This window comes from Engraulis encrasicolus, chromosome 1 (genome assembly GCF_034702125.1).
Source record: "Engraulis encrasicolus isolate BLACKSEA-1 chromosome 1, IST_EnEncr_1.0, whole genome shotgun sequence".
Taxonomy (NCBI): Eukaryota; Metazoa; Chordata; class Actinopteri; order Clupeiformes; family Engraulidae; genus Engraulis; species Engraulis encrasicolus.
In genome coordinates, this window is record NC_085857.1 from 24,182,052 (window position 1) to 24,200,388 (window position 18,337).

The following is an 18,337-nucleotide window of genomic DNA, read 5'->3' on the forward strand; positions in this document are numbered from 1 at the left end:
CTTTTTTTCTGAAGAAATTTGTGATTTTGTTACAATATTCTAATGATGTGAATTTCTCAATTCATTTTTCTTTTGGAGCTGGAAGGCTATGTCAAAATAAACAAATGAATGATTGGAATAGCCTAGTTCATAATGTGGGCAACGCATATACAATCCATGAAAGTTAAACATTATTGATGGAATTATGGAAATAAAACAACTTTTTCAGGATATTCTAATTATATGGCCATCATGTTTATTTTTTATTTTAAAGTGTCGACATGGGACTGGTTGCTGGTGCTTGTTCCCATCCGCTGTTGGTTATTCAACCACCATAAATCCCCATGGTTTGAGCCATTAAATATGCTGAGTACAGTAGGCCTAGTGACCTGCAGAGTAGGTGAGCGTGCCTGAGCATTGGATGTCGCTGTTTTTCTCATCACTTTTCCCCCTGCTGCCGAGGCTCAGCAATCTGCCTCCATTTTGAACTAGGAATCCAATTTCCGGGTCTTTGGAGAACTGCATTTGGAGGAGCCACGAAGTGCGCGGAGAGAAACGTAGTGGCAAGCAAGCAGTCCCAAAACTTTTCTACTGCCCTAGATTTCACTCTAGTTCTAGTTTTATCTCGGCCTGTTACGGAACGTCGATTCGGACATCCAGTTGATATTCATCAACATGACGGTCAGTACCCGAAAACTCTTTGCTTACGATACATTGCGCCAAGTGTGTTGTGTTATTTGGAACGTTTACGGTCGCTTTCAGTGACAGGCTGACAGTTGTTAGCTTGTTATTTTGTCTCGAGTTTGTGAACTTGCTTCTCTGACAGCCATATGCTTGCGACATTGTTGCGTGCAATCAACGTTGTTTTTGTCCTGTGCAGTAATGAAAAGCCCAAAAAAAGAACTCTTGTTAGCTCATACTAGAACGGTAACCTGTCGTTGACAGCAGTTTGTTAGACTGTGGATGTGGATATTGCATAGACCTTATAATCTGTGTAATTGATCGCAGAGCAAACAACGAATATCGTAGCTTTTCTATCTTGTAACGCTTTAGCTATCTAAATGCACGCACCTAAAGGAAACATTTGACGTGATTTATGGTAGCCGTCATGTCATAAGGTTTTGACTGGAATGCATGACAGAAATATTACCTTCAAAATTGTTTAGGTTACCTTTTCATAATCTGATTTGTAGGCTAATCAGGTTATATGCCTATGACAGAAAGCTGTGGACTAGAAATTACTTTGCTATCTCTATTTTTCCCAATTCTGCCTTTGCTGACACGACATTACTACACATTTTCCATAAATTGTCTTGTAACGTCATACCTGGACGTGCATGTTCCCTTTCCCCCCTAGTCGATTTCCTAGTTCACACGAAATGTTGTGGCTTCAGATGCAAAGTATTGTGTGGGTTGTGCTCCCAAATGTCACACAAACACAAACTGCAATGTCAAGCGTTAAACGTATGTTCTGCGGAGTTCTGTGATATTTTGACTGTCTACCCAGTTGTCTTGTGGGGGGAAAAAACAACACTTGTGCCGTCGTGGTTTATCTCGTAGAGCTGTACCTTGCACCGTGCGTGTACATACTTGCAGAAGGCATAGCCTACAAGTGAATGAAGAATCTCTCTGTTCTTTTCCTCTCTCTCTGTTCCATGCCTTAACCCACATTTTCAACCCAGAAGGCCTACATTTATACTGCGTTCTGTTAGTTTCTCTGTTTATTTGTCTGATTTATAATAAACCTCTTCAGTGATAAGTCAACAATACCCTGCCCCCAATCCAATTACCAGATTCTATTCATTCATATAGAAAACTGTTACTGTACAGAGCTCCCCACCACGGTGAGGTTTTGGGTGTTGCAAGGCGTCAAGCCACGCACCTGCTGTGAAAAGCAAAAGCTGGCTAGGTGACATTCCTACAACAGGTAGGCAGGCAGGCTATTGATGTCTGTGGCCCGGGCGGACAGGGAGGTAGGTGTAGCATTGCTTCAGAGAAAGAGAATAGAATAATAAGAAAAAAAAAGAAACTCTACTCTGACGGTCGTTGCTGGAAGGTGCGGCCTACCTACCTTGTACCTGTAGTGTTCTGTTGCTCTCGGGCGGCTTCATCGGGGGAGGGATGAGGAGAATGGGAGGAGGGCATGTGAGGAACCGGAAGTTTTGACTCATTCAAGCACCAGGCAGGCAGGCAGTCAAGACAAGGAGAACGAAACAGAACAGGTTTGGGGGGCTAGAGACAACCGGCGTGTGGTGTTATGTGGGACTTAACTCCTAAGTGACAAGTCAAACATACATGGAGAGGGTGGAGGGGATTACTCTTCTTCGGCCAGCTTTGGTGACGTAGACTCTTCTTAAAACGGTTTTATTTTCATTGTCTGTGGTCCAGTCTTCTCAAAATGCAGCAAGACTTCTACAATTGACCTTAGCGTTGGATGTGAGAGGAGAGCAAAACAAAACCACACACTTTTAAAATAGTGTAGGTGGAATACCGGACGATTGCACTCTTATTGAGGTTTGTATACTGTATGTATGTCAGATATCTTGTGTGGATGTAGTAGCTTATGTGAGTGGGTGTGTTGAGTATTGCTCCATACACTTGTCTTTCGTGTGTGTGTGTGTGTGTGTGTGTGCATGTGTGTGTGCGTGTGCGTGTGCGTGTGCGTGTGCGTGTGCGTGTGCGTGTGCGTGTGCGTGTGCGTGTGCGTGTGCGTGTGCGTGTGCGCGCGTGTGCGCGTGTGTGTGTGTGTCTGTGTGTGCCCATGCCTTGTTGTTTGTGTCCAAAATCAGTTAAATACCATTCTCCCAGCTATCATCTGAGTCTGGTGATCTTACTCCTAGTTCCAAACTGACAAGTATCATTGACCTGCATTAGACCAGTTACATCACACTTAGCTGATGCTTTTTATCCAAAGTGACTTACGGGTATTTTAGGTACAGCGTATTGGTTACAGTCCCTGGAGCAATGTGAGGTTAGGTGCCTTGCTCAAGGGCACTTCAGCCATGGATGAAGATGCTGGTAAGGGTGGGATTTGAACCTGCAACCCTCTGATCTGAAGACCAGCGTTCTAACCTTTGAGCCATGGCTGCCCCCAGTTGGGCACCTGGTGGTCCAGTTTGATTCAGTGAGCCGTACTAGTAGTGCTTCCATACTCGAGAGACCATTTGGATGAGCAGACAGGACATAAAGCTTGCTTCTTCAACTTGACGGAAGGTGGAAAATGGCCATATATTTCTACAAATGGTGCAGTACTGCAGTATTGCTTTGAGTAAGGCAATCAAAGCTGTTCTCTTCATGTAATGTGTTTGAAGGTTCTCAACCTTGTCTCTTCTCCATTTCCCTCTCTCTCTCTCTCTCTCTCTCTCTCTCTCTCTCTCTCTCTCTCTCTCTCTCTCTCTCTCTCTCTCTCTCTCTCCCTCTCCCTCTCCACAGTTGTGGGTCAGTGGTGCTTGACCGGTGAGATTTTGCAAGTGCATAGAGAGAGCTGGGCGACGTCACAGACGCCTCATCGGACGTGGCCTAGGCAGGGCGCTACGCGGACTGTGGAGCCAGCAGGATGCCCGGACCTCCACCACCCCCGCCACCGCCCGGACCCCCCCCTCCGCCCACCTTCAACCAGGTCAGTGGTCCCTAGCCTGATTATCATCGACTTTCAAATCTCTTTGAGAATTGGTCTGATTAAGAGCATAGCAATTAACATTCTCACATGGCATGGTTGACCCGCCTCCCTTGGTTTGCTGATGGTTGTCTGCTTCCCGACGAAGTGGGAGGAGTTCCCGCTTTTTTGGGGGCTCAGAAAGTACTTCCATTGCTCTTGAACTGACTAGTAGTAAACGCTGAAGGAGTTGCGTCACTAGGAGGGCACGTCCTGGCTGGTGACCCTCCCTTTGTGGCCAGGGACAACTTGCCCTGTCCATACATGTAGGCCTGAGCCAAACACTTTCTTGGCATTCCACTTGGTATCGCATTGGCAAATGTTTCCTTGGTCTTAAAAGAAATTTTATTTTTGGTACACATCGAAGAGTTTTATGTAAATTTTTTATTGTTATAAGAATCAAGCAGCTGACCTTTTGGTTGTATATAATATAGTATGTTGAACCATAGAGTTATCATGCTGTAATTTTTTAGAATGTTTAAAAGTAAATCTTCTCTTTGGGCTTGCATGCCCACGGGGACCCTGGCTCGAGTCCGGCCGGGGTCATTTCCCGATCCCACCCCATTTCTCTGTCCCACTCGCTTCCTGTCACCATCTCAGACTGTCCTATCAAAAAAGGCATAAAAAAGCCTCTAAAAATATATATATATATATATATATATATATATATATATATATATATATATATATATATATATATATATAAAAGTACCTCTTCTCCATTATTCAGAGCTTGTCAAATGATCATAAAAAATGTATTCGTACTTTGACTAGTGGCATGAGGTACTTTCACTTTTACTTCGTGTCACCTTTCAAAAGCTGGCTAGCCATAAAATAACTTGTTGTTGAACTCAGAGAAGATTTTTTTTTTTTAAGAAATGACGTTTGAAGCATATGTATGTATGGTTGAAGGAGAGAATTGTGCACATCCCAGGAAAAGGTGCAGGACGAAGGTCAACTGTAGTTTTCAGAGTGAGAACTATTATTTAGAATCATTTAGAATCCTTTTTGTTGTATTTCATTATTTCATGGCAGGATAACGTTTCGACCTCAACAGTCTTCTTCAGATGCTCCTTCTCCTTCCTTCAGGTCGAAGCATATGTATGACACATATTTGTCACATGTTTTTGAGGGTAGCAGCACTTACGCCTCTAAAGTTTACCTTCATGACACTGACTGATTTTAACCTTTATGGGTTTGTAATCGGTGTGAAGGGAATGTTGAGAAGATGAAAGTTCTACAGAAAATCTGCGTCCATAGAATATAATTCAGAATCAATCATTCATAAATACCTGGTTTTTTTTTTAATCTGGCTTCTGCAACCCAAGAGTTTGGATTTTATGGATTTTTTTATCTTAACACGCATAGCATACCATTGCATTGTGGACAACTTGTGAGTTCAACTTCCATTTTGATTTATGCACGTTCCACCTAACATGATTTGCCTATTCTGTTTACACAATGATCAACTCAAACTCCCGTCCTTAATGCCATAAAAGCGCCTCTCTCTTCGGCAAACACATACTACGTAGTACATTTACTGGCCAGGGAGATTGCTTTTTTATCATAACAGCCATACTGTGTAGATTGCTGTTGATCTTTTCTGCCCAGTCCGCGTGCAGTGTAGCTCGTGTGCAAGAGACATGCTCGCAATTGAAAGTAATAACGTCTATGCAACTCAAAGATGTTTGCCACTTTTACCACCCAAGAGATTGGAAACAAAATTGTATACTACTACAAGACTTAACCTGAAACTTATGTCATAATACTACAGCCCACAGAGTAGGGCTGCACAATTAATCGAAAAATAATCAAAATCGTGATAAAATTGTGAAATCGAAGTCGTGATTTCAATCGTGATTTAATCGTGGCTATTGTAACATACCTTTGAGAGCGTCCTTGAAGCCATAACATACTGACAGGCTGGTGTTTCTGGCCAGAAATCTGTCCACCTAAGTTTCATGCTATTGCCTTTACATAATTATTACAATTCATTTTATTTTGCTTATCCCGTATATACTTCATTCTTGGTTATATTTCATCTTGTTATAATTTATAAATCAAAAATCGTGATTAATAATCGTGATTACGATTTTGACCAAAATAATCGTGATTATGATTTTTTTCCATAATCGTGCAGCCCTACCACAGAGTGTGGCAAACCAAATTCAGACGTTAGAAGTTGATGAAGTAACATTCAGTTTATTTAGTGTTCCTATAATGTCAAAACTCCCTCTCTCTGTGTCTCTCTCTGTCTAACACTAGAAGACCCAAAACTGAGCAGAGAGGGATGAGTCTTCGTTTTGCTTTAATGTGTTTTACTGGTATCTTTGCGTTTATCTCTCCCTGACAGGTAAACAGCACAGCCTGACCTGGGATGATGCTGTATAAATGACTCAGTGTTGCTTTAAAGTCCTTAACTGGTGTCTTTGTCAGGCAAACACTACAAAACCCAATCTGAGCCAGGATGATGCTGTAAAAATGACTTGTTGTTGCTTCTAAGTCCTTAATTAGTGTGTGTGTGTGTCTCTCTCTCTCTCTCTCTCTCTCTCTCTCTCTCTCTCTCTCTCTCTCTCTCTCTCTCTCTCTCTCTCTCTCTCTCTCTCTCTCTCTCAGGCAAACACTTCGAAACCCAACCTGAGCCGGGATGAGGCCAAAGGGCGAGGGGCGCTTCTCTCGGACATCCACAAAGGGGCCAAACTGAAGAAGGTGGGAGTGGTCAACGACAGGAGTGCTCCCATCATAGACAGTAGTAAGTGTATCAGACAGTTTGAGATTGCATGCTATAGTGTAACATAAATACAATCAGGGAGGGCTATAAATTAACTTATTTTATCACTAGCCCCGTTTGGCTAGTAGATGTTCAATTTTACTTGTCACGCATACACTCCCTATCAGTCAAAGTGGCTAATGTTTTTTTGTTTTCTACATTTGACTTGTTGGCAGTTGTTAATTTAGAGCCCTGAATGTAATGTTTTGGCTTTGAGTAATATGGACAGGAGTGCTCCCATCTTGCACCGGGGTCAAGTACATGCAAATTTGGCCAAGCGCGGTGAACTTTGCCATTCATTCCCTTGAGGGAGGTGAAGTGGGGGCAAAGACATGTGACTAGGGGCGAAGCGGAAATATTCAGCCAAGTTTAATAGATAGGTTTTCCATTTACAAACATTCACGATGTGAGGAGGGGCAAGATGCTAAGCAGCCAACCATGTGAGTGCATTTTTAGCGTGACAGCAGTTTCCAACAATCAGCGGTTGAACAGTGGACATCCAGGGCATCCAGCGCAGCGAAGGATTGTTTACAAACGGGGAACCCTGTCACAATGGAACACTGAGTTTCTCTTCGCTGTGCTTGATTCGCCTGGCCGTGTCCCCCACGTTAGAGAGTAGGTTCATATTCACATGTCGACATGAGTATGCTTCATAATATGATGTACTGCAATGCAGGGCCACCTTGACTGGTTCCGGCGATAGTCATTTGAAGGACCCCCTGTCTACTGAATGCATACAACGAAATGACACTGTGTACTTATGCAGCACTATTCCTTCTTGAATTGTCATGCCAGGAAAATGTGTTGAATTGCCTTGGATGTATGACGTTGAACCTCGTTTTACCTCGTCAGACATTTCTTTCAAAGGCCTTATGAGGCTAAAGTATAGCAGCAATTGCAACTTGGCTTTCAGCGTTCGTCAGCCACCTTCCCAACACCCGAGCAGAGGCATTACTGACTCAGCTAACAGCCTAGCGTTAAGCTCACATGTTTTTTTTTTTATTGTTATTATTATTATTTTTTTTTAATTCTCAGACAGGACAGTGAAGCGGGACTCACTAGTTCGACGCCCTTTCGGTACTTACCGCTTACGTCATACGACCCTAAACCTAACCATAACCCTAAACCTAACCCTAACCCTAACCTTAACCCTAAACCTAAACCTAACCCTAACCTTAAATCGCTTGTTTGAAATGTTTGATTACCATGTGAAGTACCGAGAGGGCGTCAAACTAGTGGGTCCCCAGTGAAGCAGAGACAGGAAGTGAGTTGGGAGAGAGAGACAGGGAAGGGCTGGCAAAGGACCCGGGCCGGGAATCGAACCTGGGTCAGCCGCATGGTAGACGAGTGCCCTACCATATCAGCCACGGTAGGGCCTAAGCATACTTGGTTGTGTGCCTGCTTCCTATATCAGAGTTAATGCAAGACTAGGCGTTGACTGTACAGTGAAACCTGGAATACCCTCAGGCCTTCATAACTGATTTATATCTGTTGTATTTTTTAGAAGATGGATGGATGAAGTAAGTTTATAATAAAGTTAAAATAATTAAGTTCATATAAAACCAGGTTATTGAATCAAGTAGCAAAGCTGCACTCTCGAACATAAATCTTATGATGTTTTGCTGGGATAGCCTGACATTTCAGCTTAAGCCATGGATACTGTCAAATAAAATGGCATATCCAAACACTTGCTCTCATTCAGCTTTCTTATTATTCCCAACTGAGTGTTAAGCTCGAAAATGTTCCCTTAGGGGAAAAAAAGAACGGGATGGAGTGTGTGGACATGGCATTTTATTTTATAGCTGTACTGTTCTTCTTGTCCCACGCCTGCTCTAAATATTTGAAAGCATCTACTGTAGCCCTTGAGTGGGGTACAGGTCTTTTCGTCGAATGGATTCTTGAGAGGGGACCATTCGAACAAAGCGTTGGACCATTCGTTTAAGGCAGGGGATCTTTCGTCGAGGACGTTCCGTCTACCGCAAAAGCCTACTAAACGTCCTTAAAATTGAGCTAAAGATCCTTCGGTTTCAACTAAACGTCCCTTCAGCCTGCCTATATTAGAAATGTAAATCAGCTTTTTTAATGCTCATTTTAACAGGTTTTCATGGTCCCCTCTCAACAATTCAGTAGACGAATCGTCTCGCAACCCTTGAGTGTGCATATTCAAGGAGCTGTCTGGTTGACTGGTGCTACTGTATTATGTCACCAAAACAGCAGTTGATCCCCAGCGTTTTTCCGGCTAATGATTGACCCAGCAGGTCCTTGCAGAGCTTACTCTTGCACAAGCACCCTGGCCTGAGTTACAAGGAAGTTGGCTTGGTATTTTCCTTGACCCTTGAATGACTAAGGCACAACCTGTGTGTCTGTGCTGTTTCTTTTTCCCTGTGTCATGATAACAGGTTGTTTACAATTACCAGCATTTTCCATTTCTGAGAGTAAACGTTTGCCATCAACCAAATTGACGAGCAATGTACATAGATGTGAAATCAGTCATAAGATAAAAAGTGTAAGGTGCGCGCACATGCCAAAGAGCAATTGCCGTGGGTGCATGACATCAAAGAATGCACAAGAAAAAGTAAAAAAATACCCACACACAACAAAAGCTCCCTTGTCGTGATTCAATAGGAAAAAACTTGGCACGTTTCAACCTGCAAGGTCTTCGTCAGGTGTCATCAGTGTAAACATTAAGAGTTGCACTCCTTCAAATCATTTGATATCACCATTTTCACTGAACACAAGGGTATTTTTAGTCCTCTAGGTCTATTTGCAATTAAGGAGCACGGAGCAGCCTCATTGGTCTTTAAACACTACACTTCAGCCAAAGAGTTTAGTCAAGCAACTGGGCTTCCTCTTGGAGCTTGAAATACAAGTGGACTTTAAAGCTGAAAGTCTGAGAGTATGGCAACCTGCCAAATTGAGCACGGCAGGCGGGAGGGATGAACGCTGTTGAATATTTAAATGTTTGGACCAAGTGGCCAATGATTGGCTGTGATGTACAATATGCCCATATGTGATGCATGCATCATCATTGTTCCACCCCCTCCCTCATCTCTCTCCCACTGTTTGCGAAATGGCTATGTTGGCATTGGCAATCTCTTGCTCAATGGCACTTCAGCCATGGATGGAGGTGTAGGTTTATGTAAGGGTGGGATTCGAACCTGGCTGCAACCCTCTGATCTTAAGACCACCTTGCCAGCACTGTATGCAACTTAGCCCTAGAATATCAGAGCCAGGGTGTAGGGAAATGGCAATTGAACGGAAGTTTACGGATGTCAAGGCCAGGCTATAATGGTTTTGATGTTTCCACAGAAAGTGGAGGAGGAGGTGGAGGAGGAGGTGGAGGAGGAGGATCTTCAGGAGGAGGAGGCGGGTCCTCAGGAGGTGGTGGGCCAATGGGAATGGGCGGCCTGTTTGCCGGAGGCATGCCCAAGCTACGGTCAGTCGGAGGTGGGTATCGGCGTCACCGTCAATTTTATTTCTGTCGTACATTAAATGTGAATTGATGTGAAGAGGACAGGTACACTTAACAAACAACTGGCTTGCACCAGAAAATAATGATGACAATCGACATAAAAACAAGACAGTACAAAACGTAAACATAAAAAGTGCACAGAAGAAATAACCTTTTTTAGTAGTAGTGTTTGTGTAGAGTAGTGTTTCCTTGAGCGTTTCATTAGTTTTTTTCTTTTTGTGTGAATGCAATTGACCTGTATACTTGTAGCCATGCTGTCATGTTGATGAATGGGAGGCCTTTAGTGAAGGCTTGAAGGGCGACTGCTGTGCTAAGAGATGGTGACCTTTTTGCTGTTTGTTCAAAGCTTGCTTTTAAAAACACACATACATACATACACTACATCCACGCCCACAGAGCTCCGCTGAAAAACACTGAAGGAGTTATTGCAAATGTCTAAAACTTGTCATGTTGAATCATGCGCACAGAATAAATTGGGTCAACTGCATAGCTTAAAATGCAAATAAAATCTTACACTGCATTTGTGAAAACTAAATGCAGTGTCTGCTTGCTGAAATGTTGCTGGAGACATGTTTAATTGGTTAACAACATAAGCAATACCAGGGCTCCAGAGTGCGACCAATTTGGTCGCATATGCGCCCATTTTTTTCAATGGTGCGCCTAAAAAATATTTTTAGGTGCACCGGTGCGACCAGCCATCAGTAGAACAAAATCAATTACCAAACAACCGTTTTAATGGACATAAAATTAATTCATTCTACAGTAGTGGCCCATCATCACACAATAAAACGTGTCGATGCGGTCATTCCTTCAACTCCGCTGAACTACCGGTAGCTTTCTCCCCCTTCCTCGTTCACAGGCAGCCCGACGTTTCAGAATAGAATGTTCGACTTCGCTCAACTATCCGAGTTCACATGTGCCAGCGAGTTTTGTGTTCTCAACCAGGCGAGTTTTGCAACGGACGAGAGAGTTACAATCACGGTAAAAACAGCAAAATGACTTGAGGATATTTTAAACACGAGAGAGTCACAATCACGGGGAAAAACTAAATGGCTTGAGCGGATATTAAACATTGCCACACAAAAACGCAGACGGGTGCGGATAATTGCCCGTTTCAGCCGCGTGCAGAGCTGGCCAAATAACAGATGACGCGCTAGTCTGTCGGGACTTCTGAGGGAGTTTTTTTGATAGCGACTAGGGCAGGCTACATACTGCAGTAAGTCGGCAAGGCATCGTTCATGGAGAGAGAGAGAGAGAGAGAGAGAGAGAGAGAGAGAGAGAGAGAGAATACAGTAACATGGAGAGAGAGAGAGAGAGAGAGAGAGAGAGAGAGAGAGAGAGAGAGAGAGAGAGGAGAGAGAGAGAGAGAGAGAGAGAGAGAGAGAGAGAGAGAGCGCACTAGTGCTGTCGTCTCTGTTCGTAGCGCTTGCTAAGATAGCCTACCACAATCATTATGCAGAGGGAGAGCGCTCAAAAACGAGAAAATAGACAAAACAACAAGACACCTCAGATTCCACTGTAAACATAGGCTAGGCTATTTGTGTCTAATGATTTTAAAAATCATGACATTTTTAGCAGGGTTTGTTAAAAAAAAACTATCCATCCATCCATCCATCCATCCATCCATCCATCCATCCATCCATCTATCTTCATATTGTAACTCTGTGCTTGTGCAGTGTGCGTAGCCTTATTGCAGAAAAGGCTGGTATGTTGATCTTACTAGTCAAACACATACTGGCTAAAAGGCTACTAATTTGGTCCTTTCTACCAGCCAAACCGCTTGTAGCCAAGATGTGTTAGGTAGCCTACTGTCATGTATTTTCATGTGCTATAGGCTAGTCTTCCAAATGTGCTCCTTATAATTTACAAGGAGCACATTTGGAAGACTAGCCTATAGCACATGAAAGGCTCCAGGTCTTTTAAAATATAGCAACAATAATAATAATAATAATAATAATTAAAATTATTATTATTATTCTATTATTGTTGCTATTATTATTGCTATTGTTATAATTTTTAATTATTATTTTTTTAAGCTGAGGTGCGTGTGTGTATGGGGTGGTGAAAACATTTGGGTGCACCTAAATTTTGTGCTGGTGCACCTTAAACAAATTTTTAGGCGCACCAGTGCAACCAGTGCAAAAAGTTAGTCTGGAGCCCTGAATACCAGGATGAACATTTTCTTGATTTGCATGAACGTCAATATAAAGTGTTTGTCTTGCATAATTGTCTAACAAACGTCTGGTGAATTCAGGTAAATTGGGCCACTTTGGGCCATTCACTTATATGCAAAAAAGTGGCCCAATTTACCTGAATTGACCATACTATCTGCTATGTGATATATTAGACTGTTAGTTCCTGCTGTTGTCATTGTGCAGCGCTCACTGCTTAGTCATGTTCAGGTTCTGTGGCAATGCGTTACTCTGCTCTTACTCATGTAAATGTTAATGCAAATATGGCAAATATTACATTGTATTAGCCTCCACCCGTGTTGCCAAATAGAAAATGCTGAACACGTACCAAAACCTCAAAAATGATCTTTTTTGGGGTATTTTGAAAAGGAATTATTATACACAAACCAAATGGTTGTTTAAGGCAACTGAATGAAAACTTGTTAAAGGTACACTGTGCAAGATTTTTAGTTGTTTATTTCCAGAATTCATGCTGCCCATTCACTAATGTTACCTTTTTCATGAATACTTACCACCACCATCAAATTCTAAGTATTCATTATAACTGGTAAAATGGTACTTTTCATACATGAAAAGGGGGATCTTCTCCATGGTCCGTCATTTTGAATTTCCAGAAATAGCCAATTTAACTGCAAAAATGACTGTACTTGGACCATACTAGAAAATATTAGTTTATTACTTAGTAAACTTTCATGAAAAGATCAAATTTGGAAATGGGCAGCCCAGTTTCAATGAGCAGCATAGTTGCAGTACCTTTTTTGACTATTTCCTGCACAGTGTCCCTTTAGGTATTTTACATTGATCGTACTGAGGACACAATTATGGTACAAATATGATCAGATCTGGCAACACTGACCTCCACTAACATTGTGTAAGGTGTTGGCACGCTTAATAGTGTTACTAGGTCACACAAGCTGCGACCCATTGCCATTTAAGAACGTGATGGAACCGGAACGTTTTCTTTGTTAACCCTACAGTCGATATTTAGTCTAATGCCATTGTTAACAGAAAATGTTTCCTTTATGGAGTGCTGGTTTGACATAAAGACAAGTGAAAATGAAAAGAAGGCTGCACTATGTACTATATAACATTTAATGTTATTCCTTTCACACACTGAGGTTGTGTCGAAGGCCAAAACACGTCTGTGGTGGACATGGTCGTTAAATAAATAATGAGTTGGTCTTTTTTTTACCCTCACCCAAAGTGTCTTTTTTTATCTTAGAAGTTGAGTGCACCTTTGTCTTCCTATTTAACATTCCTCATGTCAACATACTTCCTTTCTCACTGCGCGTGAGGAAATGTTCTATATGCACAGTGTGGCATTCTTTACCAGTCCTACTATCATTGTGGAACTAACAGAAAGCTCACAGCCTAGGATGAGTAAAAACATCGTAGAACTCTTACTAGTGCAAAATGCTTACTGAATGTGAATCATAACATTCAGATGACACAGAAAGCGATAGTTTTGTTAGCGATAGTTTTGATAGAAAGCGAACTTTTGTTAAACGTTTTTGTCACACGTGTTGTAAAAAGTCTGTGTCCTGTCTTTCCACCCGTTCCCATCCACAGAGTCCAGCACGGTGGGCCGATCGGCCCTGCGCCCGCCCGGCTCTCGCCCGTCGGCCCCCCGACCCCCGCCCGGCCGCGCCGCCTCCCCCGTGGGTCGCCGGACCGCCTCTCCGGCCAACGGCCGCTCCTCCTCTCCTCCTCCTCCTCCCCGCTCCCAGCGCCCCTCCCTCCCGGACATCTCCCGCCCCCCGCCTCACAGCAGCAGCAGCAGCGGCGTCAGCTCGCTCTCCTCTTCCGGGTCGTCGTCTTCTCTGGCGGGGATGAAGCACAGCAGCTCCGCCCCTCCGCCTCCGCCCCCGTTCGGGCGTCATAACAACAGCGGCCCGCCCAAGCCCCCTCCGAGCAGCAGCAGCAGTAGTAGTAGCTCGTCTCACAGCAGTAACAGGGACAAGCCCCTACCGCCGCCACCCTCCCACCACCATTCAAGTAGCAGTAGCAGCAGCAGCAGTCACTCCAGGAACCCACCGCCCCCCTCGCGCTCCTCGTCCGCCTCCGTCGCCGCTACACCTCCGCCTCCCCCGCCCCCTTACCGCCATCCCGGCACCTCCAACGGAGGAGGGGGGGACCCGGCGCCGGAGCTGCCCACCAGGAGGAACTCTCTACACAGGGGGCATGGGGGGCGCAACCACCAGGCGCCCCCTCCGCCGCCACCCCCGTCCTCTATCCCCGCCCCGGGAGGAGGACGCCCTCCGCCACCCGCGCGGGATCCACCTGGACGTAGATCAGGTATGTGGGTGAAAGACTTTTTTTCTTGGGACTCAGACGTCAGGTGGAGTAACGGCATTTAATGCACATAAATTAATTAGTAATTGGTGGTTGATATGCTGCAATGAATATGCTTCTTAGATAGTCCACTAAATTATTACATTACATCACATTGCATTACATTACACTTAGATGACGCTTTCATTTCATTCAAAGTGACTTAGTTATTATTTTTCAGGGTTTTCATTAGTTTTTGGTTACAGTCCTTGGAGCAATGTGGGGTTAGGTGCACTTCAGCCATGGATGGAGATGTAGGGAGAGGGGTTTCGAACCTGCAACCCCTAGATTGAAAGACCAACTCTCTGACCACTAGGCCACGGCTGACTAAATACAAACAAACAAAAGACAAATCCATACAGCAGTGGCACTGGCTGTTGTTGCACGGCCCTGATGTGTGCTTCTGCTGAAACGTGACTGACCCATGTGATGGTGCAGCACATTGAAATGCTTACTCATTGGATGTGGGAGCCATGGTCTATTGCAGTGGTTTTCCAGCCTTTTCCAACTCGGGGGCCCACTTGAAATGTTCACACACACATGTCCGGGGCACCATCTCTGACCCAATAATCAATAGAACTCAAATAAATAGTCAATAGAAACATACACACACACACACACACACACACACACACATACAAATGTTATTTAGACTTTCTGAAAATGATTTCAAGGCCCACTTTGAATACCTTCAGGGCCCACCGTTTGAGAATGACTGGTGAAATGGTTTGGGAGTTTGGTCTTTGGATCAGGCTGTAGGCCTGCACTAGGGATGGAACGGTTCATGAAATTCACGATTTGGTTCATATCACGGTATCAAGGTCACGGTTTTCGGTTCTCTACGGTTCTTTTTTTTTGTTCATGATAAATTGTGCACTGGGAATATTAAGCCATATTTATATAACTGCAATTATTAAGTGATGATATGTAAGTTGAATCAGCTGTCGTCAACTGATGTGCGCTGTCTGAGCGTTCCAAATGCCCTCTTTCCTACATCCTACATATGTTTTTTATAGGCTTATAATGTGAAAATGGTGTGATTTTAATTGTGTATATGCTATATGCTAATGTGTTAATCAGAGAGACTGGATAAGATAGTCCTAGAATCTCTAATTTACATATTTTTCTGGGCAGTACATGAATTGCGGTTTGCCACGGACTGCATTTCACGGTTCGGTATGGTGTGTGAATTGTACGGTTTCGGTTTTCGGTGCGGTTTGTACCATCCCTAGCCTGCACCCTCTGTGCCCTAACGGGTAGGGACTAAAGTCTGGTCTGAGGGTCAAATGTTTGAGTCCCGCATTTGTAAGAGAAATTCAGAGACAGATGGTCTCCTATATCCTCTTGCATGATTTTCTCTAGCTGTAGGGACTGTGTGTTACTTTCTACCCGAGAAACTGTAAGTGGCTTCGGACAAAAGCGTCTACTTAGTGTAATGTAAGGTGAAAGTACAGCCCCACGGTGCACTGATATGATACCTGATTATCGTCCTTACATTGTCTTCCTTATTGCCCTTAAACCCATAACAATGTGTTCATCTGAAGACTTGCATATTATAACACTGTCCTCATGAGCACTTTTCAGTAGTACTTCACGGCAAATTAGCCTGAAGCTAACCGGCGCTCTCCATCAAATGGCGACATTGTCGAACTGTAAGCATCGTAAATTGTCTCGTCTTGCCCAACTCCTCCATCTTGTAAATCAGCCTTTTGTTGTGACATTCCAGCCGTCAATCATTTCAATGGGAGGGGATCAAAGAAATGAAATAGCTGTCTGAGAACGGAGAGGTGTGATATTGATGAGTGTAGGGACTTTTCCACCATGCTGATCTTTCCTGCATGTGTGACTCACTTACTGTCATTGCCAGGGACAGATTGTGAATTCATGGTACCTGGGCCAGACAATGAGAAAGGCACCCCTATATTGGTGTTGCTATTTTACAAAAAAAAGATTTTGGGGTGGTTTGTGGGAGTTATTACGAGTGTGATTTTTAACTGCGTATAACAATTAGGGATGCAAACGATTAATCGATTAATCGACTTCAATCGATCAATGCGTTAATCGATTAAAAAACATTCATCAAGAGACCCAGGTGAAATGGGCATACGAAGAGTGTGTGTGAAGAGGGGTGTGAATAGTGGGAATAGTTAAATCACCTTTGGATTAAATAATTGAAATAAAATTCCACATTTAAATGAATTATATCTTAATTATTTATTAAAATGTTTAGATTTAGTAGGTTTTTTTCGAGAAACATTGATATTTCGGGGTGGAAAACGCCACTTAGTCGATCGATAAGGCTATCAACTAATGATTAATGAATTAATCGATAATTTGCATCCCTGATAACAATGGAAATGTTGAGGCTTGGCCCCCTTGACTCTTGGGGCCCTGGGCCGGGGCCCGGTAGGCCCATGCCGTCAACCATCCTCGGTCATCCCTGACAGTAGTGCCAGTGTGTTGCACATGGGTGTGGTGGACAAAGATGAGAAATTCAAATTATTGCCTTAGTCTGACTTGTGTGCCGTGTATTAAGTCACGTATAATATTAAGTTGGACTTAAATCGAACCGAATTGTTGTTATTTTGCAATGATCATTATTCAGATTATAGAGAGAGAGACAGAGAGAGTTGCAGAAGAGAGACGCCATCTTGTTGTAGCTCTCATTCTTTGTACGATTGCTTTAGCAATATGAATGCCTTGTGCATCATGTCTACAAAGTATTATTGAATTTAATTGAATGATAAATATACGTTGGTCACTAGATGGATGTGATTCATGTCAAGACAAATTGAAGTTTTGCTTGTCATACCCAGGGCTCTCACACTCTCGCTAATGGATCAAAGTGGCTAGTAAGATTTCTTTTCTACCAGCCAAACTGAAATTTCACCAGCATTTGGCTGGTTGGCAGGTGTTAATTTAATTAATTAGGTGTTATTAAATTAAGCGACCTTGGGTTCCTTGTAAGGCGCTATATAAAACCAAGTTATTATTATTATTATTATTATTAATTTAGAGACCTGATCATACTATTTCGATTGAAAAGGGTGCGAAGGCCACAGACGGAGAGAGAGCCACAGAGATAGAATTTGGCCTGAAAGAGCAGTGCGCTTGTTTAGGTTGCTCGCCAGATGGATGCGATTCGTGTCGTCAAGCCGTCCTGGTTCCTCCACATTCCACAGGTCACAGGGACATTACGCCATTCCAACGTGGCTGGCCGACCTGTCCCGTGTTCAGTCGCTTTGTTTCTTCATTTGGCCCCATTGTCTTTCGTTTCACCATGCTGATTGATCCAATTGTATGTTGATCTGGGCTTTGTGTGTGTACACGTACAGTTGTTTCATGAGATGACCAACACATTTCTGCACAAGGGCAAAATGACACCACACTTCATTTGACTGTCCCTGTGACATTAATTAGGTACAGTGTAACAAACAGGGTTCCCACTGATGCTTGAATTTTTTGTTAAGTGCTTGAAAATGCTTGCAATTTGTGTCAAGTCAAACTCAGTAAGCCAAATAATAGAAATAAATTGTTCAGGGACATCAAAAATCTGAGGGAGTGAGATGTCAGATGGGAATTGCCATTTGACACCCTAAAAATGGTTAGAATGCAGGAAATTGCATCTTAAAAGCACAACATTTTCTGGGGGAGAACCCTCACACCCCCTTCCCGCGACCTATTAAAAAAAAACTGAGAATTTGGTGCTTGAAAAGTTAATTTGAATTTCTTCATGAAAAAGGTGTGGGAACCCTGAACAAAGTATGTAACAACACGTGACCTTATATACTTGCAACATTGTATGCAATATTTACATGTTGATAAACGGGTTACTGCCGTTTTCTTGGTGGCAGACGTCAGATGGTACAACCTTGGTTACACTTAACTTGAACTGTTTGTATATTACATGACATTACATTAAATTACACTTAACTTGC

The 18,337-nt window shown here is 43.2% G+C and overlaps 1 protein-coding gene across 1 annotated transcript in view; it reads left to right on the forward strand.

The window, feature by feature from the left end:
• Window positions 1-477: 477 nt before the first annotated feature.
• wipf2a (WAS/WASL interacting protein family, member 2a) overlaps window positions 478-18,337 on the forward strand; it is a 30,706-nt gene continuing 12,846 nt past the window's right edge. The window contains exons 1-5 of the mRNA XM_063199044.1: window positions 478-660; window positions 3,412-3,598; window positions 6,251-6,386; window positions 9,714-9,851; window positions 13,638-14,363. Coding sequence (XP_063055114.1) covers window positions 3,536-3,598; window positions 6,251-6,386; window positions 9,714-9,851; window positions 13,638-14,363 — 1,063 coding nt within the window. The 5' untranslated portion in view covers window positions 478-660; window positions 3,412-3,535. The remainder of the gene's footprint in view (window positions 661-3,411; window positions 3,599-6,250; window positions 6,387-9,713; window positions 9,852-13,637; window positions 14,364-18,337) is intronic.